This window comes from Silene latifolia, chromosome 2 (assembly GCF_048544455.1).
Source record: "Silene latifolia isolate original U9 population chromosome 2, ASM4854445v1, whole genome shotgun sequence".
NCBI classification, from domain to species: Eukaryota; Viridiplantae; Streptophyta; class Magnoliopsida; order Caryophyllales; family Caryophyllaceae; genus Silene; species Silene latifolia.
Genome location: NC_133527.1, coordinates 181,868,926 through 181,894,838, shown reverse-complemented (window position 1 = coordinate 181,894,838; position 25,913 = coordinate 181,868,926). Strand labels below are relative to the sequence as shown.

Sequence of the window (25,913 nt, the reverse complement as noted above, 5' to 3'; positions counted from 1 at the left end):
AGAGGTGTGGGGGTGGCGGCAGCAGGCCCGGCAGCAGCCCGGCAGGCCCACGGCTGGCCCACAGCTGGCCCGGGTCGGCCCGTTACTTGTTTCGCGGTTTCCCATGCTTGTTCGTCATTTTAGGTTCATTAATGATATAATTAGAATAAGTAACATATGGTTAAACTTAGGAAATGAATCATAATAGTAGTTAAAAATTATGTTAATGGTAAAAAAAATTATGTTATATTGATAGTTATCACATGTTAGGATAGTTTACAAAATGAAATTGTAATTAATAGGCTCAAAATGAGTTATATAGCTATAATTGTAATGTTTTGATGATTGTGCCGAAAACTGAGCCTTAGTCCCTTTGACTGATTCGATGTCAGTTAATTGAGTGATTGGTCAGCCGCAATTTAACCCGTACCTGTCGCAGGGCTGGGGTTGCGGGTAAAAATTCGGTTGGATGAAATTTTATATGAATTAGATAATCGGCCTTTTTCTTGTTTTAGGCCATTTATCAAACTTTAGTTCACATGTATAGCTGATTGAATTTAATAGTGTCTTGTATTGTAGAAATGGCCCTAGATTCCCCTAAAGCCTTTAATATTGTTAAAATTTGCTAGAATTGAAATGGGTATTGAATATCTCTTGCAGGTTGTTGTGTTTGTCATAGATAGGTCTTTATAGTCTCTGACGAGTATATGTTCACTGCTTAATAGCCTTTGTGTTCCTGACTAGTGGATTTATATCCAAGTTGGGGCATGACCTCGTTACTTATTTTGATAGTAAGTGGTCAGCTTAAGTACTAGCCAACCCTTTGGTGGACTCCTTAAGGTACTCACTTTGTTTTAGAAAAATTGTGGGTCTTGGGTGCGGTGGTGTGTATCCGCATGTCTAGGTCTGCGCAGATTTTAGGCTAGGGTTGTGTTGTGTCTTGGCCATGTTTTATTAATATTAACCGCTGAGCCAAGATACCGGTTCGATTACCTTCCCTACCTCGTGGTATAGACTCGAGTTACAGAGTGACTATTGACGGTACTAAGAACTTATGCCTGTCTTTGATATATTGCCCTTTCTTGTATGGTGATTTTATGAATTGTAATAGGTGAGATGTAAGCCGGTTACAATTGATAAAGTTTGGATTACAATTTGTTATATGTTTCACATGATAGTTTAAATTGGTCAAATTAGTATTCATATGTTATAATACTTGGAAATTAGATTAATTGTCATATTGTTTACATGTTTTACTACATGTTACATTAATTATGACGATTCGTGGCTGGGAGGACTCGAAGTTACTCCCCACTGAATTGTGGCTTTCGTGTTTGTATAAAATGCGATTGACAGGTTGTTGATGCTTTGTTGGGGTCACAGACGAGCTAGTGAGCATAAGGAACCTTGGACCTAGTTTTGGCTATTCTTATAGTAAACCTTTTAACTTTTGGTTTTGTATATAATTTGAAGGGACATATGTCTCCCTTTTCTATTTTGGGCTTGTATCATTACATTTTCTTATCGTTAGCTATAGCATGGAAATTAGTTCGTTAGCATTGCAGGTTTTGGCACCCGCCTCTTGGGAATGTTGGAAATGTTGTGATTGGTTTAGAAAAATTTTTGAAATTACAGGTTTTTATATAGTTGGACCAATTACAAACATATCCTACCAGTTTTTCCGTAGATTTTAGGTGTTAATTATCGCGTTATTTAAGGGTGTCACACCTGGTTATCTAGCATCTTATTGTGGGCAATCAGCTCAGAAATTTGAGCCATCTACTTCTGCTGCATTGACAAAGTTTGTTGCAAAAGATTCCACAACTCTGCCATCTCATTGTTCGGAGCTTATTGAGGAGTTTGTTGAGGAGGCTGTTGATATTGATTGTTAAACTGCTGGCCTCCTTGATTTTGCCTTTGATATCCCCCTTGTGGTTTATTACCACGATTGTTGAGAGGGACATAAGTATTCTTCTGTGGTTGCAGCTGCTGCGGGTTTTGCACATTCTGACTAGACCATTGAAGGAATGGATGCTCCTTCGTTCTTTCATTATAAAAATTGGAGAAGCGTGTACCTTGTGCACCTTGTCTGTAAGCCTGAAAGGCATTAACCTGCTCCAATGTGCTCAAGCAATCAACTATGACCGTCTAAACCACATCTAGCACAAGACTCCTCAATTTGTTGACTCATAGCATGAACTCTTTCTTTATTACCCAATGATTGGGTAGTCTTCATCTCAGCAAGTTGGGCATTAATAGCCTCTAATTGTGCCGCAAGAGCACTATCAACATCGGTTCCTCACGTGCTTCCCCTAGGATTTCCATACTTGGCACTATGGGTGGCAATCTGATCAATAAACTTCCACGCGGTAGCATCATTTGTGTTGTCCTGAAACCTTCCATTAGCAGAAGAATCCAAAAGGGCACGATGATCGTCGTACAACCCGTTATAAAACTGGTTGCAAAGAAACCACTTAGGGAAACCATGATTGGGAACTGATCGGACCAAACGTTTGAAGCGAATCCAAGCTTCATTCAAATATTCAGTAGCTCCTTGCTTGAAACTAGTAATTTGACTTCGTAGTGACTAGTGAATTAGTATTCTGAGGCGGGAAGTACCTCTTGTATAAAGCAAGAGCTAAGGTATTCCAGTCTGTAATTCCTTCACCCTCCATATCCAAGTCTCTCAACCACTCAGCAGCTCCATCTTTCAGAGATAAAGGAAAAAGCACCTGCTTTATCTGATCTTGTGTCACTCCAAATTGTTAAAGGAATAGAACAAAGAATAGGTGACAAATTTCTCCATATGTGTCGCAGATCCTCAAAGAACCGCCCCTCCAAATAAGTTTCGTTCCACCAAATTGATGTAAGATGGCCGAATTTCAAAAGTTCCATTGTCAGTAGTGGGCAGCTTAAATCCTTGTGGGATAGAAGCTAAGGTCGGCTCGGAGTGACTAGCTAGGGTAGGCATGATGGTAGTCTCGGGAATAGGAGTTTCAACTGGAATATCGGCCTCGGGAATTTCGTCCTCTGTGTAGGACTGATCGGCCGACTGTGCTGAGCTCGCTGTCTCGACATCAAGTATACTCAAATCTTCTACTTGACCCACTTCTTGATTAAATTTCCGTCTGTAGCGAAAAGTCTTTTCTAGTTCAGGATCAAAAGGAATAACCTTGGACCTATTCGACTTGGGCATACACGGAACTAACAATAAAAGTGTGAGAATGGTCTCAAGGAACTAGGTTCCCTGAGACAAAAAGACAAAATAAACAGAAACAAACTAAACAATTGTTGCCTCCCCGGCAAGGGCGCCAAATTTGATAAGGCTAAAGTCGTATCACCAATCAAAATAAAACTATCTTAAAACTAACAAGAATAGCTAGTGGTAAGACAGGTATCGAATCCATATGGAGGCGGTAATAGTCAGTCTGTAAATATTTAAATTGGCTGAAGGTAATCGTTTTCTTGGGGGTTTGTTTTGTTTGTTATCTAACCAACTAATTGTGAGTGATTAAAAGGGTTTAAAACAATGATATTAAAAGTCTAGGATTTCCGGCTCACTAGGTCAATTATATGGGGTCTCTTAATCAATTGCTAGATCTATCAAGTTGTCTAAGGTCACAAGATCGGTCGATTCTATTTATGCCCTTTAGATCGATTCTAACATCCAATCGCTATAATTAGTTACAATCTATTTGATTATCGCAGCCTATATTAATTCTAACCCTGTCGGTGAAAGGATTAATTCGCTACACTAATTAACAACTCAGGCCTAAGTTAATTAACTAGAATAAGAACAATAATCAAATGACAACTTATATGATTTCTCTAGCAATTAATTAATTTTCTCTTTTCTAATTAACCTAGATCCCCTTCATCCTAGATGAGGAATTTAGCTACTCATGACTAAAGCAATAACAACAATAACGATAATTGAAGACATGATTAAAAACATGAAATAAGAACAACAATTGAATAACATAAACTTGAATGAATAATTATTGAAGAAAGATTAGTACCGTAGCAACAAGGAAGGATTAAAACTAGAGAGTATTCAGCCGTTCTAAACAAAATAAAGCATAACCTAATAATAACGTACGAGTTTCTAATTTATAATACAAAATAACTGTTTTAGGAAAATCCGGAAATAAATCTGCCAGAGAGGTTCCTCGATCGAGCCTGAGGTGACTCGATCGAGGACGATTACTCAATCGAGCCTCAGGGGACTCGATCGAGGAACCAGCTTCACAGACTGATTTCTTCGTTTCTTCACTTCTAGCATTCATGCTACCTCGTTCCCTGTGCCATACTCCGTGTATTCCACTATGCCATCTCCGCTATGCTCATCTTAGCTTGATTATCCTTGTAATGCGTTATTTCTGCATTAAAACATAAAGTAGCGGCAGTATCGACAATCTTATGAAATAATGCATATAAACGATATAAAGGCACGAAAACGGTATATAAAATGGTATGAAAGGAGCTATAAAAGTATATATAAAAGTGATACATCAAAACAACAAATGAATCTTTTGAAAATTTCTATTTTCGAAAAATTTCAGTCCATCACTCCAATTCCGCCTCGTGTCTACCGAGTCGAATCAAACGTACTTGTGGGTCTTTACTTATGAGTCGTCTCACCTCAAGACTCGTTCAACAGCGTCACGCCCTTACATTGAACACGAGTCAAAGTCCATTCAACACCGTCACACCATAAATCGAGTAAGCACCGAGGTGCCACACACGGTTGTCCTCGTCTCGTCAAATCCAAAGTGTCTTTCCATCTTTTGTGTTTTCTGCATTTAGTCATTAAACCATGCCAGATTGGGATGTAACGTGAGCCATTTTCTACCTCAGAGCCATGGCCCCATCTTCAGCATCATTCAACAATAATGACGACATCAACGGGAATCTCACAACTGCAGAGCTAGCCAGCCTGCTCACAACCCTTAAGGTCACTCTGGACCGTGTCGAGGCCCGTATCGACACCCTAGAAAATAAGGAAACCGGAGAACCCAATATTCCGCCTTTAACCGAGACTGAGAAAATGCTTAAGCTCTTGAAGGAACAACTCTTAGCCCGTGGTAACAATATCCACCTCGAAAACAACCGGAGGTTTGAATCCGTCGGAGATCAACTACCTGACAACTTTACCTTAACTGATGTGCCTAAGTTCAAGGTAGTGGAGGACCCACTCAATCATATCCGAGGCTTCAAATATTACATGTCCATCAAAGGGGTCAAGCAAGAGCTCTTCATCTGGATCTGTCCATCATCCCTGGAACCGATTCCTCGCCAATGGTACTATTCCCTTGACCCGAAGAGCATTACCACTTGGGACGAAGTCGCTGTTGAATTTGTCAAACAATACGCCGACAATGTCGAAATCCAAGCTAACATCTGAAACTAGCGCTGTCCGGGAGGCAACCCGGAGTTTAAAACTTTTTAGTTGGTTTTCGAACATTTCAGTTTTGTTGTGTGCTTAATAATTAGTTTTCAGACTATAAACTGTGAACAATTTAGACTTGGTTTTTGGTCGCCATTTGTAGTCTGCAGGTACATCTCGACCGAGTCCTTTTGTTCCTCGATCGAACACTTCCGCGACCCATTGTACTCGATCGAGTTCGCTGTTTTGATTCGCTTCCAGTGATGCTGCTATGAAGCTATTAGCGACCTCCCATGTTGCTGGCTGGTTTGGGGAGGTCCATACTTCGCGTTATCTTGTATGTTTTCCGCATCTTCACTCTTCTTTTCAGTTTGCATTTCCTTTCCCTATTTTTGGGTACAATGGGGGCATTGTACAGTTTGGTTTGGGGAGGGTATATGCATCCATATCTATGTCTGCATACTGTTTTTATTGCATTTTTGTTATCACGTTTAATTTTCCGCTTGCATTGTCTTTTATTTTCAAAAAATATGAAAATCTCATAAAAATTATAAAATTCAAAAAATTCAAAAAAAATCACATTTACTTTTGCATATAGGTTGAGTCGGAACGGTGTATTTCGATGATGAAAATTGCACTACTTTTGGTCCTTTTTGCTTAAGCCTTGTGAAAACTAATATTCTTTTAGCTTTGTCTTATTGTATATCCACGAGTTAATGTTAAAATTTAGCTGAACAAATAGACTTGACCTGGAATTTTGGCAACCTACTCATATATTCTAAGTTTTAGAGCCTTAAAACTGGTGTCATTTATGACCAGTTCATGTAGGACTGTGAGTAGTTACTCCTTGCATAACATGTATCATTAATTTGCATAAGTATGAAATTCAATTGTTTTTTTCCTGCATACATTTGGGTTAGTGGTTGGTGTCACATGCAGGGAGGTGCTTACATTTCCCTTTTATTTCATTTTACCCATTAACTCCACATTTAGCCAAATTTGCCTTTTGACCCTTAACTACATCCAAATTTTGCCTACCTTGTCAAGCTAGTTTAGTGTATGTTTTTGCGGTATATAATTTATCGTGCCGAGTTTGGTTTTTATTGTATTGATTTGGAGTTGGTAGAAAAGGAAATAAGAGGATGAAATGAAAAAAAGAAGTTGAAAAATGATGAAAAAGAGACAGAAAAATGAAAAAACCGTGAGAAAAAAAAGAGTTCAAAAAAAGAAAAAAAACCGAGGAAGAAAATTGAAAAAAAAAGAAGAGATTGAATAAGAACGGTTTTTCTCCTATGCATTATTCTTATCTTATGAGGAGTATTTATTTGGTTAGTGAGTTGTATGCCAACCAAGGGCATTTGTGCTTATTTCTAATGGTCTTGAAGCGGATATTGTCGTTTGGTTTTGTTAGGTAGCTAGCTTGACTCATTACCTCACATTTCCAAAAATGTTTTGCCCTTCTTACCCATTACCTCACTTTACCATATTTTTGTAAGCACTCGGCTGTGACGGGACCTTGTATGGTTGGAATGTATGTGTACGGTAGCTAGAATTGTCTATCATATTAGTTGCATGCATGTTTATGTCGGTCGTAGTTTAGGTGAGCGACTATTTTTCTTCTTCTCTTACAATTCATATGCTTACCCTTTGTTTCATGAGAGAAGAGTGACCCGTGAGAGTCCATCATTAAAGGTCTTGCAAAGTCGACAGTTCATCTTTATTATAAACATCTCATAACTCGTTTGCATTCGACTATTTTGCTATAAGTATTAATGCTTGCATTAAAGCGGTTTAAGTGGACACTTTGTTGCTAGCTCCGAGTTTTCTTTTCTGTTCCATTAGTTTTACATACAGTTTGCTTGGGGACAAGCAAATGTTTGGTTTGGGGAGATTTGATACGTGCATTTTATATAGCTTTTTTAAGTCTTATATACACGTATTTCTATACGGTTTCCGTAGTTTTATGCTACGAAATGCCCCGAATCGTATACTTTGGTTTGCTTTGTCTTATTGGCAGGATTGGACCCGAAAGTAGCAGAATCGAGCCTTTTACTGTCCTTTTAGCTTGTATTTAGGAGATGAGTAGATTTGGAGCGGAAATACTACTGCTTTGAGATGCGTGAAGTGGTCTCGGAAGCTAAATCAACAAAGCAATGAGCTAGTGCAGTGGCAATTGATCGATCGGGAACATTACTCGATCGAATAGTTTCCTTGCTCGATCGAAAGGTGGAATTTGGTAGTTCCTCGATCGAGTAGTTTATCTACCCAAACTACTCGATCGAGAGGTTTTTGGTTGGAGTTGCTCGATCGAGGAGTTTCAAGCTGCTCGATCGAGATGATTTCTATCTGAACGCGAGATTTTATTTCGCGTGAACTTAATTATTTTATTAAGTTGTGTTTAATAAATATCTTTCCTATATAAAGGAAAGACGTCAATTAGGTTTAGGTATCTCTTTCATATTTCTTGAACCCTTTTCTTGTGGATACGAAACCCGACTACTGCATTAGTTAGAGCCTGTTGGTTTTATTTTTGATACGGTTGCAACAGCCGTGTCACTTTGTTTGCGCAAATGCTCGGTACATGTACGGATGTACTTAATAATGTATATAGACACTCGATGCTCTAGCAAAATATTCCAAACCAATAAATGTCATCTTAAATTTTACTCCACTTATCAATTGTAAGGTCATAAGCACAATATTGAGAAGCAAAAACTCTTTCAATTATAAGAAATAGCAAATACTCTGATTCTTGTACTTAAAGGAGTCTATCCTACGAACTATTAGATTAATTGCTGTAAAGGAAGTTCGATTAATCAACACAAGTTGATGAAAACGTTGATTTATGCTCTAATCTCCGTAAAAACTGTATACATGAACAAATTGACAAACAATAGACTACGATTGTCATTAAGTACATAAAATCATGAATTTGTATACTCTTCTAACTAAGATTAGATACAAGCATAATTCTCATTAAAATTACATAAAACAAAGAAAATTCTCACTAAAACTACATGAAACTAAGAAATTGTCATAAAGTAACGATCAATTAGCTTAAATTTGGGAAATTACTAGAAATTAGGGTAAAGCACAACACATCCAAAAAAATTACAAACATGAACAAATTAAGGAAAGAATGGACTATAATTTATATTAATTTGATAAGAATATTACCTGAATTTGCAGTAACAAAACTCGGTTATGGCCAGCGATTGAGAAAACAACTAGATCTCGATAAAATGCAGTTAACTTGAATCGAACGACATTTGAAAGCAACAAAAACAAAAGGATGAAGTACAAATCATGAATACGGCCTTAAACAACTAATTTGAATCATAAAAATCATAAAAATTGAGGAATAAGAAAGAAATTGGGGAATTACCTAAATTTTAATTTGCTCGAAGTCGGAAAATTGATGATGAAATCACCGAGTACGAAGAATGAAGCAAAATTGAAGTAGGATGTACTGATGCTCGAAATCAAAGAGTATAAGAAAAGAAGCATGAAAAGAGGTTATCACGGAAGAGGGAGTTTGGTGAAGGAGGAGAAAGAAAGTAGGATGAGAACAGATGAGTAAAACGTACATTGTTAGAAATTTGAAGGATGAGAGGGGTTGGACCATGCTCAAAGTAAGTTTAATCCCAGCCCTTCATTTGTCTAAGATCTACGGACTATGAAAGGTTCTCACAGTTCTCATTATCTTAGTGGTTCTCATAGGACCCCAAATAACTGGCTTTGGACCAGACAAAACCGAAACTTCAAAAAATAAGGACTAAGGATCGGACCTAAAAGAATACGGTCCGGGTTCCGACCAAATAGCCCGATCCGGTCTATTCTACCAGTTCGGGCCTGGACTTGCTCACCCCTAGTCTTGTACTCCCTTGGTTCCCGTGATATATTTACCCTTCCTTTATTTTTGAGGGGGAAATAAAATACACTAAAACTTGGGATAGACGACCTCTCACTAAGTTATTGAGAGACCAGTCTTTCTTACCCTTTTATTTGTATTTCGTACCCTTTTTATTGTTGATCGTGACACACTGACATAGTAATTTCGTACCTATTTACATAATAAATGCACCCATTTTATCATTAATCATGATTTGTACCTATTTTATTACCTTTAGTACCACTTTTTCTTAAAATTGTGCAATGGTCTCTCAATAAAGCTTATTAAGAGACCGTCTCTTAGGAGACCTACTCAATAAAATAAGTGTAAACATATCAGAGTATATATATCAACACAAAATCTCATTATAGACGGCAACTATCCGTCTATAACTAAAGACGGACCAAGTAACATACCACATTACGCATAAGACAACCAACAACTTGCGTAATAGGGCCCAAAACTATCGCCATTTTAAGAGTATTTGACCCATCACTTACTGTTGCTATATATCAATCCCTCTTAACTTTCCAGCAAGGCAGCAATAGTATGTCACAATTTTTTTTTTTTTTTTTTTTTTTTTTTTTTTTTTTTGTTGCCTTCTTTCTTTTTGTCCAAGTCTCAACCACGACCCCTTGTTCCTACCCCCTACCCACCCACTCCTCTTAACCTTCCTTCCGTCAAACATTAAACCCTAAATAAACCCCTCTTTCAAAACCCCTCATTTATTTCACCCCTTCCACCGCCTTCAACAATGGGGACGGGGACATCAAAGCTCTCAACTCTCGGCGCCGCCGCGACGGCAGCAACGGTGGCGTCTCTATCAACACCTTCTAACCACGCTTACGCCGACGTACCTTCATGGTTTCCCACCTTCTCTAAGTCTCGCTCTCCGTCGCCGCCACCGTCATCGTCGGATAATTCTTCTTCGCCGGATAATGACGCCAACTCCGCCGACGAATCTACTGGTCGCTCCCCGGGTTTCGATCCTGATCATCTTGAACGCGGTGCTAAAGCTCTCCGTGAAATTAATAATTCTCCTTATAATAAACAGGTTTGTAATTTCGATATCGAATTTTAAATATCGTATGTATCTCGTTCATTTGTTTACCTTTCGATTAAAATACCGCTCACAAAGGAAAAAAAAGTAGTTAATTAGTAATTGATGGTGATTTATGAATGTTATTGTGATTGGATGATTTAGGTTTTTGAAGTAATGAGGAATCAGGAGAAGACTCGATTACAAGAGCTTGAAGTTGACAAAATTAAAATGGAGATTCATCATATTCAGAAAGCTATTGTAAGTTGTTCTCTTCTCTCTTTCTCTCCTTTTATTACGAATTCGCTTACATATGGTGCAAAACTAGTAGAGTTTGTTGCTTAAAGTGTAGAGGCCTTCCTTTGATTGTAAGGGATATGAGAATTTGGGGAAAAGCTGTTGTAGCTTGAACTTTGTGTACATTTGCTAAGAACAATGTTTTCGTCGTAATTAAAAGCTATGGTATGGGGTTTAGGAAAGTAAACATTCTCATACGAAGGTGGGACGGGTTAGTGGTTTGTAAGAGAGATAGATTTTTGATGCGGAATATTTTGTATTTGTGCTTATAATTGGTTGAGATTGTTGCTTTGTTATGCGGAAAATAACCATTGTGTTACCAATGTTTTCGGCCTCTTTTTTGGGACTAGTATGTGTTTGGTATATATTATAATATTCACCCCTTTCCTCTGTAAAGGTGATGGGCGTACGAAGTAAGGTTTGAAAGTCGATTTTGTGGTATCACGATTGGTACTTTGAGCATGTGGTTGACCTAATTATCAGTTCTGATTATAGGACAGGCTTTGTCATCCTTATTCTAACATTATATAGTGTTTATGGACAGTCGTAGGTAAATATACAGCAAAATTACATAATTTCTTTCAAATTAGATAACCAAGGGCAATCGTCTGGCTTGCAGGAAAGACAACAGGGTATGGCTGAAGAACAGAGGCAATTGTATCAGCAACAAGCCCAAGTTAAAGCTCAAGTGATGCGACAAGAAGACGAACTGGCCAGAAAAAGAATGCAGGCAAGTACAATCACTTTTCTCACAAATTATTGCATTACCAATCGCTAATTCTTACCAAATTCTGCAATTCTTTTTTACCCTCTTGTTTTGTATCTCGTTACATACTGTTTTTCATGTTTTGTATGTAGTTAGTAATTTGAGGCTGTTTCTTTTCTGTCTCCAGACAATGCCAGTGAACTCTATTTTCTTAGACGTTTTCGTTCCCTTGTTCCTAATAACTATTGTGACACATTTTGCAGCATGACCATGAAACTCAAAGACGAAATAATGCTGAACTGGTCAGAATGCAAGAGGAATCTTCCTGGCGTCAAGAAAAAGCACGTCGAGCCACGGAGGAGCAGATTCAGGCTCAACAGCGTCAAACGGAGAAAGAGAGAGCTCAAATTGAACAGGAGACCATACGAGTTAAGGCCATGGCAGAAGCCGAAGCCCGGGCTCATGAAGCAAAATTGACCGAGGATCAGAATAGGAGAATGCTTATAGACCGGCTGAGTGGGGAAAAAGAAAAGTGGCTTGCAGCAATTAATACAACATTTGGGCATGTTGAAGGTAATCTACTAAACATGGAGTATTAGTCAAAACCTGTGCTTGCTATGGGCATGGCTGGCACTAACTTGCAAGTGTTCAAATATTCTTATGGTTCAGTCCTGCTTCATAGGTCTCTTCATGTTGAGCACGGCTATAAAAGTTAATTTTAAAGTTGGTTAATTTAAATTTGATGTACTACGTGTTCATGACCTGCTTTACTGTCCACGTTTCCTGCTGTGACCCCCCCCCCCCCCCCCCGACCTGCTTTACTGTCCACGTTTCCTGCTGTGACCCCCCCCCCCCCCTTCTCTTCTCCCTCGCCCGTCAAGACAAATAATACCTATATGTAAACCCTTAAGTGATGTCCTTGCTTGCATGGGCGCCTGGAAGTCACTGATGTTAGCTTGCCTCTTTTCAATCTGGATGATGTTCTACTATTATCAAATTTCACCTCTCTGCAAGACTTGGTGATCTGCCGAATCCCTTTTGTTTTTGCACACGGGAATATGGCTGCAAATCTTCCATATATAGGACTTTTGCTATGTTGTTAAAGCCTTTTATACATTGCTTATCTGATTTTCTGCAGGTGGCCTTAGAGATTTACTGACCGATCGAAGTAAGTTATTTATGACTGTTGGTGGAGTAACTGCTCTTGCTGCTGGAGTTTATACAACCAGGTACCTACTTTTATTTTTGCTCGTTGCCTCCAGCCATACATCATTATGCTCTAAGTTTTCTTCAAGCTACTTCATATTATGGTTCCTTCAATTGATGCACAAGGTTCCTTTATAGGCAACTTACATTCCATGGAACGAATCAAATGGTTTGAGAATTTACAAGTAGTGTATTACAAGCAAGTGTTTCTATTTAAATACAAATTCTCATTTAAGACGGACACTATCCGTCTTAAGCTTAAGACGGGTCAAATAGCTACCACTTTCATCTATAAGACAAAAACAAAATGCCTTGATATTAGGAAAAGACTTGTCTTTATCTATGCAAGTGGCATGTACATTGTTGTCAGAATCGCGATTCGATCCAACGATTCTACGATTTTACGATCCAAAAATGTTTGACCGATCCTGGATCCTACGATTCTATCATAGTTGTAGAATCTTACGATCCTATTAATTTGAAAATTTCTAGAGATGGGATCATAATACGATCCTACGATTTTACGATCTTACGATCCGATTCCATAATAAAAAAAATTAATATATATTTTTATATAATGACACCGTAAAACCCAAATTTCGTGAAAGTTGTTCATACAATGATACCAAAATAATTAATTACCAATATTTTATGAATAAATATTAATAAATAAGTGTTTTGATTTTCAATTATATGTTTTTACCAAATAAAAAATTATATTTGGTGAGTTTGTAGAATCTTACGATTCTACGATTCGATTCTACCGATTCGATCCTACCCTCTCCATCGATCCAAAGTAGAATCCCGATCCTGACAACATTGGGCATGTATTTGACCCGTTTTAATTTATATCCGTCTTAAGAGAGACTTATTGCTATTTAAAACAAAATTTCATGTATGTTGAACTTTCAGTAGTAGAGGTTGCCTTGTGATCTCATTCATGTCATCCGACATTTGCTGTCTCTTGCAGAGAAGGCGCTAGAGTTTCCTGGGGATACATTAACCGTATACTAGGCCAACCATCTTTGATTCGAGAATCATCAATGTCTAAGTTCCCTTCGTTAGCTTTGCCTTCACGTGGGCAGAAAAATTTGCTGAGATTTAGTACATCAGCTGGTGCAACAGTAGATTCAACAATTAAGTCTGGGTTTGATAATGTTGTTCTTCACACGTCATTACAGCGAAGAATTGAGCAACTTGCACGAGCTACAGCAAATACAAAAGTTCACCAAGCACCTTTCCGTAATATGCTTTTTTACGGGCCACCAGGCACGGGTAAAACGCTAGTTGCAAGGGAAATAGCTAGAAAATCGGTAAGTATGGTCTCACTTTCCAGGATTTTGCTTTTTGTTAGGTTAGGAAGCTATTGTACAGTTCTCTTCAACTTTGCTAGACCGTCACATGTGGTGTCTGATCACTTTAGCCCAGACAACCTTAGTTCTCTGAACCTTATTTCTGCCGTTGATGTGCAGTTTTGTTAGGACCTTATACTCACATACTTCAGTATGTTATGACTTATTAAGGTGAGTATTTAGATTAAATCTAATGCACCCACCTAAAACCTAGAAGCAGTCTTTCATTTTGAAGTATGTATATATATCTGATTTATGTGAGCTCGAGAGTGGATCTAGATTTAGAAAAGATGGCAGGTCTCTGTAACTTTTTTCTATATGGAGTGACTTAGTGCCTTAGTGGTACTCCACCTAAAACCTAGAAGCAGTCTTTCATTTTGGAGTATATTTTTATGGAGCTTGAATTAAAATAAAATAAAATAAAATAAAATAAAATTTGTGCTACATTTGTAATTACTCCATACTATGCTGTATTGCTTGTGTGAGATCAGTTCCTGAGTATTGCTTACTTGTTTCTGTAATGTTCTATGATTAGTGGATCAATTTTTAGAGCAGACTGGTATATATGCAATAAGACGATCAGTTACTTAGGGCATTAATTTTTAAACCACAGGACTTGCTTAATTGTTGTCTTTTTTCATCCCGTTCTAATTTCTGCATGTTAATAGAAGCCAATGACAAATTGGTATGTGTGTTCCATATGCATGAGCCTCTACAATCTTGTATTTATCTATTACACCATTTGATTATGTTAGCTACTTATTTCAGGTATAATCTGAGTATGAAGTTTTCATTTACAATACTATTCTTTACACCCCAGTGTTTGTTGTTGAACGACATAATTTCCGTTATTTCCTATCTCACTTGCCTATTTTATATATTGAGCAGGGATTGGATTATGCCATGATGACTGGAGGTGATGTTGCACCTTTGGGCCCACAAGCTGTTACTAAGATCCATGAAATTTTTGACTGGGCCAAAAAGTCAAAGAAAGGATTACTGCTCTTCATTGATGAGGCTGATGCATTCCTCTGCGAGTAAGTACAATATCTTTTCATCAGTTGAGTGTATTGCCTGCGTAAAATGGGAATACTCTGGTTTGGGGTTGGGAAGTAAGGTATGGCAACTAAATGTCTTTCAAGAATGAGTATAGCAACCTTAGGAAGACCATTATGCAAGCTGCTATGGTTAATGGCCATAACCTAGGCTCTCTTGGTAAAAGAAATCTTGAATCGGGATTTGGAATGAATTTCACATGCATGATGAAAAAGAAAAAGAAGCTCCGTTTAAAATGTTGTTGAATGATAGAAACTGAGTGAGATTTCTAATAAACATATGATTGCATGAAAGGCTATTAAGTTGGCAACATTCTGTTAAATTTTGCTCTGCATTTATCAGAATCTCGAAAGATGCATACAGCATACTCATGCAAACTGCATATTAGTACCTATGCTAGTTTAGAAACTCTTTAATTTCCTTGATAATGTTTAGCTGAGACCAGTTTGAAGCAAGCAGAGTTGAATGAGGATTTATTAGCAAGTTTTAGGGAAACACTAATAAATAGCGAACTGATCTCACTGTATTGAACAAATTAGATTAATTATTTATGACCTTACTTCGGAATCTGTCTGCATCAAAACTGTTGTGGCCACCTTTACCCCAAAACAAAAAATTAGATTAGGGTATCACATTATATGAGATGTTAGCGACATGGCGGTCACCCGTTACCTGGTTTAACATGACTTCTAGGGTTTACATTAGTTCAGCGGTCAAATAGTTCTTGAGAGTCATAGATAGCATCTATGAGCTTTGAATGCTAATGATTACCCTCTTGTTTTATAGGCGGAACAGCACATACATGAGTGAAGCTCAGAGAAGTGCGCTGAATGCATTGCTTTTCCGGACCGGAGACCAGTCAAGAGACATAGTCCTCGTGCTTGCCACCAACCGTCCGGGTGATCTCGATAGTGCTGTCACAGATCGTATTGATGAAGTGATTGAATTCCCGCTTCCCGGGGAAGAAGAGCGGTACAAGTTGATCAAGCTCTATGTGAACAAGTACCTTTCTGGCCAAAATGGAAACGGGGACAAGGGTCCAGTATTTAAAATTAGAAAGAAGCCTCAGTCGATAACCATTACAGATCTCTCTGACGATGTGATTCGTGAGGCCGCAAAAAAGACAGATGGATTCTCCGGCCGTGAAATAGCCAAGCTGGTGGCCAGCATCCAAGCGGCCGTCTATGGCAGGCCAGATTGCTCCTTAGACAATCAACTATTTGCGGAAATTGTCGATTACAAGGTTTCCGAGCACCATCAAAGATTGAAGCTGGCTACCGAAGGCGGACAATCTTCTTAATCAGTTCCACTTTGGTTGAGTTTCTACTTTCTCGAATATTCCCCTTTAATAATTTTTTATGTGAAATGATTTGATTGGGGGAAGTTTCGAGGTTTTATATACGATTAGGGTATTTATTGACAGGGGAATGTCGGTTCAGGGAGAGATGTGGAGGAGGTATGGGAGAATGATGCTCCAGTTTGTACTAGTAATCAGTATCAGAATCTATTTCATTTTACGAGAGATCTGACAGAGCTTACTAGCGCGTGCGAAAATAAGAAAGTTGATTTTTTATTAGTTAGATGTCGACCATTTTTGTATGTATGGACGATACAATGTAATTTCTGCCATTAAATTATGTCATGGGCACTCTCAGCAAGTCGCCATTGTTCTGCAACAAGAAGTTAAAGAAGTTTTCAGATGTTATCGTACATTGGTACTATACGTTGAGGCGCAATATACAGGAACTCTAGACCTTGGCATTTTTTTGTATCTGAAAAAGGGAGACCGCTATCCTCCTATTTGGGTACGCAGTTGTAGGTTTGATTTGTCCGAACTCTACACAGCTTGAAAATGTCTCATTTTAGAAATAAAGAAAAACAGACATAACAAATGTATAATACCGATTTTTCCAAAGTAAAAACCTATATGATCAAGGACAATAGATAAGAATATAAGATCATATCGGCGAATCTCTGATTCATCATATACAGACTACATATCTTTAGCATATCTTATACGAGTATTAGGAACGATTGCTGAGCTTCATTTAAGCTTCTGAGCAACCTTAACTTGTATCAGAGGTTTTCTCCGTGACCGATCCATATGCTTCTCCGAATTTTTGTTTGGCCCAGTCGAACATCCCCTCAGCTTTGTCTTTGGCGCCTTCGTACAAGTCAGAGGCTGTTCCCTTTGCATCGGACATTGTATCCGACTCCTTTGCTGCTTCCACCTTGTCAGATACATAGCGTGATGCATCTGTAGATGAAAATAGTGTCAATACAGAGGCTTTCTTCATGTTTTCCGTGTCGGTCATTCAACGATTAATGAATTTATATTTGCTTGTTCAAATGAGTCTTAAGAGAGGAGATGAAATTACCAGAAGCTGAATCTTTGGCTTTGTTCATCATATCTTCAGCTCCTTTCTTCACGTCTTCCGTGTCCACGCCCTCTTTTCTGTCGACAATCAATTAACACATTCCTCAACTTGGCTTATGCCCTGTTCTTTTAGACTGAAATCGTCTAAATTGATCTTTTAATGTTTTATTTACGTAGTGACCACCATGAAAGATCTTGCACTCCATAAATTTGATAAAATGTGACCTTTAGCTAGGCAAATTATTAGCAAATTGTGTAAGACAACCTTTAATCACACTAATCTAGGGGAGACCGTGTGATGTCGGTCTCATGATAATACGTCCTCGACTTATAAGTCTATATTCTACTCCGTAATATTTTGTCAATTACAAAATATACTTACCACATTCATAAAAATGCCAATATTTTTATTCTTTTTGAAACGTAAATATAAGTCGTCATGGAAAAATAAAGAGCAAAAGCTAGACATTAACATACATTCTAATTCGCTATTATTAAGTCCTACGTAGTTTACGTACTCATGAAAAATATTTTTGAAAACATATCAAGGTTATATTTTCCAATAGGTCTTGATATAGATGGGTGGGGCGAACAGACGGGTAAAGACTTCTAATAAAATGGGTAGGGGGACAAGGTGGGGCACCCCCATGTGCTTCACACTTTATGGCAAATGGATATTTTGTGAGGAGAAATGGTATCCGTCTATACGTATAAACGGATAGTGTCCATCTATAATGAGAATTTGTGTATATTTTCATAGATCAAGTCGAACAGATTTAAATAAAGCGAGGAATAATTACTCGGATCCTGAGATCTTATTATTTAACCAATCACCCCAATTGTCCTTGGCTTCTTCAGCACTTTCCTTCATCTTATCCAGGGTTAGCTCATCGACGGACGCGTAGCACATTTCTACATTCGTAGCCACCACTATCACCGCCACCAAAACCACCAACCATATCGTCGACACTGCCCTTTTGCCTTCCATCTCTCTTTTTATTTACTTTTATTTTGTATTAGAAAAGATAAATTTATAAAATGTGGAGTTATAGAAAACTTATAAATCTAGGAAATAATGTGGAAGCAAAGGAGCAGAGAATTTAGCTCCGTAAGAATCGTTTTCAAAATAATACGGCGTCGTTTTATTTGCCATTTGGCCGTTTATTTCATTCCCGTGTTGCTACATTTGTATGTTGTTCTATGATTTGCCTTTGGTTGGTTCTTAATCTAAGATATTCGGTTCGTCCAATGAAATATTTACACATATTTTATACATGTAAAGATCAAGGTATAAAGGAGAACTAGTTTTAACCCGTGTAAAATTGCACGGGTTATTAAAGCATTTGTTATCACTAAAATATATGGAAAAAAAATGAATAATTAACTTTTGAAATTCAAATGCATTTTTATAATTTGTTTTTTGGGTGAAAATATGCATTTTTTATAATTATAAGACCATCAATCAATTTAGGTACATGTAATCGACAATAGTTACCACATATAGTGAAAAGCCAATGTGTTGCAAAATTAGTATTATTAAAAAACTTTATTTTATACTTATGTTAATATAATTAATTTAATATTAATTATGATTAAAATATTAATTTTAAATATGTTTTACTTTTTTTAAAAAAAAATTAATTACAAAAATTGTAAAAAAAAGGCGTTAGAAATTATATTTTGACCCGTATTCTGACACTAATCTGACCCGTATGACCGACTTGTATTCCGACCCCAAGCCATGTGACCCGCTCCGCCCAACCCGTTTGACAGGTCTAAGTAGGTGTATATATCAGTGACTCAAAAGTTAAAATTTTATTTAAGAATTTCCTCGAACACCTTGTATGCAACATATTAGACCAATAAAAATCGCCAAAAAAAAAATGTGTACATAGATTTTTTAGAGCAGTCTAAAATTAGACGAAATCAAAAAAATATTCGATTGTAAATTTGTAACACACTAATAGAGTGCAAAAAAATCAACAAAAAAGTTTTGAAAAAGCGTTACCTAATTCAACAAATTATATGTGAATTTAGAATAATCAAGCTTGTGAGTGATACAATCAATCATCTATGTATCAATGTTAATAAATTTACTTCCCTAAAAAAAGAAAAGTAAACGACCTATTGGCCAAAACAAATACTCCGTAAATTGGATTAGAATGGACATAATTCACATAAACAAATATAAAAAACCGAATTATGTGAATTAATATTAAATAAAAAAAATAAAAAAAATAAAGCACATCCTATGTCATATATCTACCTAATATAAAAGCTAGGTTCTTTCAAGACTTCCCATTGGCTAGAATTTTTTAGAAATTTGGTCAATATAAGACCCACCATGTTCTATACACCATTTAATTACCCTCTATCCTCTCATCTCCTCCACCCAATTCAAATCTGAAAAATTACTCCGAAGAAAATGATTTTGAGTTTATTTTGCACGTTTTTATAATAAAATCATTGTATTAATACTCCGTATAATCTAAGCTAATCTAATTTGAATTAATATAATCTAATTCTTTTAAATTATCTCAAGAAAGTGATTACAAATATTTAACATTTAAAAATTACTTATCTCTTTTGAAAAAATTGTTTTAAAATCTTCAAAAAAAATCTGAAAATTAAATTTAACAATTTATTTCAAAATAATCTCTTTAAAAATCCTGTAATTCAGTATAGGAAAAATATGCCATTAAACCATAAAAAACTTATATAAAAAATAAGATTTAGGAATTTAATTGATAAATATTCTTCAGAAAATATTCAAGTCATTTAAATTTAATAGATTTGATTTCCGTTCTTAGAAATACTCTATTGTTTTGTCAAAAAATAAAATAAAATAAAGAAACTTCAAAAAAGGGGAAGATTACATTCAAAATAGAAAATAAGTTATAAGTAAATGAAAAAAAAATAATTTAAACATAACATAGGCAATGAAATAAAGTAAAAAGAATATTATTTAAAAACACATACTTACTTATATTGAGTAATTTTATTTAAAAAAATAATACTCATTAGATCTATGATATTCACTAATAATTTTATAATTTATAAAAAAATAAAAAATCAACTTTTAGAAAAATAACCATCAGATCTATGAGAAATTGAATAAAAAAAATCACAGAAACATGAACAAAAAATGAAACCAACATAGCTGATAGTGAGAGAGATTGACAATTAGGTAAACATTATCGAGTAAGAAGATGATATATTGTTTAAAGAATGAGGATTATAGAGAGAAATTATAGGGACTATGAATCCATGAGATTTACGAGAGATAAAGTAGATACATAAGTGAGAGAATGAGTTTAAGGGAGTGATATAATGACGGTGACTGGTGACGGTGTGTTTGATGAGAGAGAGCGAGGGAGAAAGAGGTATGTGAAGTATGTTAGGTTAGCATTACTGATTTACTACTATTAGGTGAAGGTGGGGGCTTTGGCGATATGTACTAGGATTTTAATGGGTTAGTTTGAGGTTGTTTAAGCCTATTTTAATCATATTTAGATTTTGAGCCAACAGTTTGTTATTCAGCCTATTTAGATTGACACGAATTATAGAGTAAGACGGATCACCCTGTGAGACGGTTTATTTCTACAAATACACTATTTATCTAATACTAATAAGTAAGTTGTTTTTATATACAATGAAATCGTCTCACCGTGTAAAACCGTCTCATGTAATAACGACTGTATTAATGGTATTGTCTTTACTATATTCAATATTGTCGATTGATATTCTTATATATAATTTTGTATGTAACCAAAATAAAAATAATAATTTTATATATTTGAATTTCAATATTTCTACATTTTTTTCATTCATAATTTAATAATAGCAATTGTTTAATAAGTAACCCCGTGCAATTTTTGCACGGGATTAAAACTAGTGTGGAATGAAGGTTGTGTAACGCCTAAATGTTGGGGTTTGCTAATAGAGGTTTTATTTGTCCACTGTAATCTTATCTTTATTAATTCAGAAGACAATACTCAATCCAGGGCGTGCCACGTCATTAATTCATCCTTTTTTTTGGAAATACATGTTATGGTGGGACCTGTTAGTGTGCAATGTATTTATTTCTCCAGAATTCCGGCTATACAAACATGCGACAAATTCCGTCTTAGAACAAATACTATGAAATAATACTATGAAATAATTTTATACATTCCGAATAAATGAAATTAATGGCATATAAGCGGAATGAATTACAAATCGGAATAAATGAAACTAATTACAAATAAATGAATTACATAATTTAAAAAAAAAAAATAATAATAAAATTACATAATTACGAAAAGGAATTACATTTAATTACGGGACTGAATTACATATAATGCGAATAAATTACATGCATAATTTTTAAAAACTAGATAGTACGATATATTTTTTAAAAAAATATTCTTTGTTATTTCCTCTTAAACCATTGCATGTGAACAAGTATTTGTAACAAGTTTAAACATTAATTATGTAGATCGATGATTCAAACCAACTAGATAAGTACAATAGAAATGCAAAAAAAAAAGAAAAAGATACATCTAAAAACATTAATACCGGCCCAAATACATACCCGTGCAGTTTTGCACGGGTTTAAAACTACTTACTTGTTCATATGAACAACAAACATTTTATTGAGTTATTCACAGATATTCATTTAACAAAATATACATATTCACACAATTTAACATGTGAATATGTCACTTAAATTTTGTGAATATATATTTAAAGTTATAACCGAGTTTCAAAATATAGCAAGTATGATCTTTTTTATTGAGTAAAAAATATTATGAACATTAGTGATTTTTTTTTTTAAATTGGTAGTTAGATTAAAAATAAAGTCATTTTAAATATATATGCACCTTTTAATGACTACCCACTAATTACATTACAATTAAAAAAAACTGATGGTAGTACCATGCACCATACTCTTGGGTGCATGGTATAGCCATAAAAGTAATAATAGATGTCAGCTAACTGAGATCTAACCGTTAGTATTAAATTTGCTCATATATAACTCATTTTATAAGCAAAAAAAAAAAGCCGTAATGATACCAAATATTCAATGTCGTTACCGCAATACATCTCAAAAGTCGAGCACAAACTTTGTAAAAAGAAAAGGTTTAATTTCAATAGATTGATCCATTAAATAAACGGAATTTATTTTCGCAGTATAATTTTTACTCATTATAGTACTTTTTGCACCAAATTTTCCATTTGTCTACCCTTACCTTAAAAAATATCAAAACTTAATTTTCTCTACATTTTTCCCATTATTAATCGTCGTGGTTTGTTTCTAAATTGTACAGTAGGTTTTTGGTTTTATTCAATGTAGTACAGTATGTACTGCGGGTTACATATTTCTTTCTTTCTTTCTCTTTTCTTTCCTTCAATGTTCAATTTGCCATTGCAAATATTTACTCCCTGCTTGCTGGTAATTGATGATTTGATGTTAGAACTTAAAATCACAAAAATAAGTCTATTCATTGACACAAATGTTTGGTGTAGAGACTCGAGTGATAATGCGAGTTGCGAATTATTGTAAATAGTTATGAACGCAGTATATAGGGTGGGTGAAATTAAAGGAGAATAATATGTAAAATTAGAGAGAATAGATTAGAGAGAAATTCTGACAAAAAAAGATTAGAGAGAAATTAGAAAGAGAAATTGGAAGGAGAAATGAGAGGGGTATAACTGTCAATAGTGTACTACGATGAGTAAAATGTGTACTGCGAAAATCAGGACCCATAATAAATAATGATGTTAATTACTCCTTAAATTGAATATAATTAAGAGTAAATTATCAATAACTCCCTTTTAAAATACACTTTTTAAAATTTTAAAAAAAGTTTAAAAATTATACCCATAATATTGCAAAAATTTAGAAATTGTTCCCAAACCACTACTTTTACATTTTTATGACAAAAATGCCCCTTATTTTATTTCTTATATGACGAGTATGGTGGTGAAGTTTGGCGGAGGATTGTGGTGGTTAGCCGTGGAGTCCTTGAGTGGTTGAAGGGTGAGCATAGTTGTAATGGAGTTGGGTAGTAATATGAAAAAAATAAAAAAATAAGGGGTATTTTTGTCATAAAAATGCAAATATAGTGGTTTGGTAGCAATTTTTAAATTTTTGCGATATTTTGGGTGTAATTTTTAAACTTTTTTTTAAAAGGGAGTAAGTTTTAAAAAGTGTATTTTAAAAGGGAGTTATTAATAATTTATAATTAACCTTAAATCATAAAAAACTGCATATGAGTAATAATTTTGAAAATAAATTAAATACTTTTAAAAAAATAGTTCAAAGAATATGGTTGTATGGTGTGAATAATAATTTTTAATAAAAAATACATTTTTTGAAAATACTTTTGAACTATAATTTCAGGACTTTTTTCAAAAAAAAATTACATAATACTCCGTATTTTTTAAAAATAATTCCTAACTTCTATATCTTTATTTATTATATAATATTTTCATAAGTTTTTCTCTTTGAATTTATATATTTTAAAATTTGTGGGCAATTTCATGAATTATAAGATGATGAACTCATGGCCGATTATGGAGCAATACAATGAATTGCTCTGGATCTTGGGCAGTTTTCTCGACACAAGATGGAGATGGATGAGTTCATAATTTGAAGAATTTTGCGCATTTTTGCTGGAGGTGAGAGAGTTGGCAATAGAGAGAAGGTAGAAAGAATTAGGTTTTCATGTTTTTGGTAAGGATAACAAAAGGAAAATTTTGTACAAGAAGTAATATAATGAGTAAAATATGTACTGCGAAAATAAATTACGAATTTATATTAATTAATTTCTGGGTTGTTTTTAATATATATTAACAATCATATCTTTATAAATACAGAAACATTTCACGTAAATCCGTGCAACCACGTCACCTTTTTGTAATTTTTGCATGTGTTTTAGCCTATTATCATTATAAATGAAATATAGTATAAAATATTCATGTATTTTGGTTAACATTTTTTAAATGTTAATCATTGTATCAATATTCTTAAAAACATACCCGTGCAAATTGCACGGGTTGAAAACTAGTTGAATATTAATTTATAAAGCATGGCCCACATACAGTTATTTTAGAACATAAATATTTTTGTAGATAGTGGCGTGGCTTAATTAGAGATGAGTATTTGCTTTTGCTTTAATATAGATTAGTCTTAAACCCGTGCAAATTGCACGGGTTTGTTGTTTAAGATTTGATAATACCAAGATTTTTTTATGAGACTGTTTTTCAATGAGGTTTATTAAAGACTTCTCTCCTAGAGTAGTTGTCAATTTAATAGTTTGTAAGAAAAAAATTGTTAGTTTCTGATGTAGTTAATGGCATGTCTCACATATCTTGCATGATACGGGATTACGGTCTTAGAAGACATACTCTGAATGTAAAATAATTGTGTTCTTGTATTAGGTTCATTTTCAGGTTGATTGTTACCCTCTTTAAAATTAAAGTTTATACCACGTTATATACTATTATAATGTAATTTGTTGTTATATAAATGATTTAAAATTTTTTATCACATAATACAGTCATTAAAATATTATGTTATGTCGTGAAACTTCATTAGATTTATTTGGTAGAAAACTATAAGTATACACGGGATTATATAAGCCCCTTATATTTTATAGTATGGCTTACTATTCTAAATATTTATGACCCAAAATACTTGGCCAACAAAATAATAAATAGATATATGATTCGATAGGCTATGTTAAACAAATATGGCCTGGTCTTGTGAAAGGGTATAATGTGTATGTAGTACATTCATATTTCAAAATATAGATTAACCCAATTTATCAATGTATTATAGCTATAGTGCTTTACGATTCAAGACTTGACCCGTTCTCGTAAAAACGCCCTGACTCGACCCAATTTCTTCAAGTTAAAGACCTATAAATCTGGTCTCTCAACCCGATTGACCCAAACTTGAAATAACTCGTTATTATAGGGTCTCGACCCGTGTTCGACCAGTTGGTAAAAAAATTCATGATTATTAAATTAAAATATAAGTATTAATACTCTCTTCATATTTTTTTTTTCCCATTTGCTTTTTCACAATCTCTAAGATTAAACTTTGACCGTATTTTTCTACATGTAGATGTTAGTTTTTTCTTTGTCAAAATTAATATTTTATGAATGATGGTTTGAAAAAATAAATTTAACAATTTTTACATGACTTTTTTACCATTAAGTAATAAAAATTATTAAAACAGTTCAATTTTATAAAGGCTTTAATATAAGTATGTTAAGTAAGGTAAATTGCATGGGTTTGATATTTAAGATTACAAATCTTTTCTAACACACCCGAGTTCGAAAAATGTTATCATTTTCAGTTGAATTGCTGCAAAGCCGAGATGTGTATATGAGTGTTTATACTTGTTTAAATCGACAAATAATGGTTCATCTCGTATTTTTAGTTCATGAACTAATTTTGAGATATTATCAACTACTTCGTATATGAAAGTGGTCCATCTTAAATAATTACTGCATACATAAAATAAAATAAAATAAAATAAAATAAAATAAAAGTATAAAACGACCCATAACTCCATAAGCCCATAATAATTAGCCTAATCCAACTTAAGCACATGAAGAAACAAAATAAATG

The 25,913-nt window shown here is 34.8% G+C and overlaps 2 protein-coding genes across 2 annotated transcripts; one reads left to right on the top strand and one right to left on the bottom strand.

The window, feature by feature from the left end:
* The first annotated feature begins 9,789 nt into the window (after window positions 1–9,789).
* LOC141643591 (uncharacterized) lies at window positions 9,790–16,587 on the top strand. The gene is made up of 8 exons (XM_074452797.1): window positions 9,790–10,311; window positions 10,462–10,557; window positions 11,213–11,323; window positions 11,563–11,872; window positions 12,438–12,528; window positions 13,476–13,818; window positions 14,746–14,894; window positions 15,700–16,587. Exons 1-8 carry the CDS (start codon window positions 10,012–10,014, stop codon window positions 16,211–16,213), a joined length of 1,914 nt encoding a protein of 637 aa, XP_074308898.1. The 5' UTR covers window positions 9,790–10,011; the 3' UTR covers window positions 16,214–16,587.
* A 151-nt stretch (window positions 16,588–16,738) lies between these two features.
* On the bottom strand, window positions 16,739–18,379 carry LOC141643592 (uncharacterized). Its single transcript, XM_074452798.1, has 3 exons — window positions 18,091–18,379; window positions 17,292–17,368; window positions 16,739–17,170 (listed from the first exon to the last, which is right to left on the bottom strand). The coding sequence occupies exons 1-3, from the start codon at window positions 18,276–18,278 to the stop codon at window positions 16,980–16,982; spliced, it is 456 nt and encodes a 151-aa protein (XP_074308899.1). The 5' UTR covers window positions 18,279–18,379; the 3' UTR covers window positions 16,739–16,979.
* Between the last annotated feature and the right edge of the window lie 7,534 nt (window positions 18,380–25,913).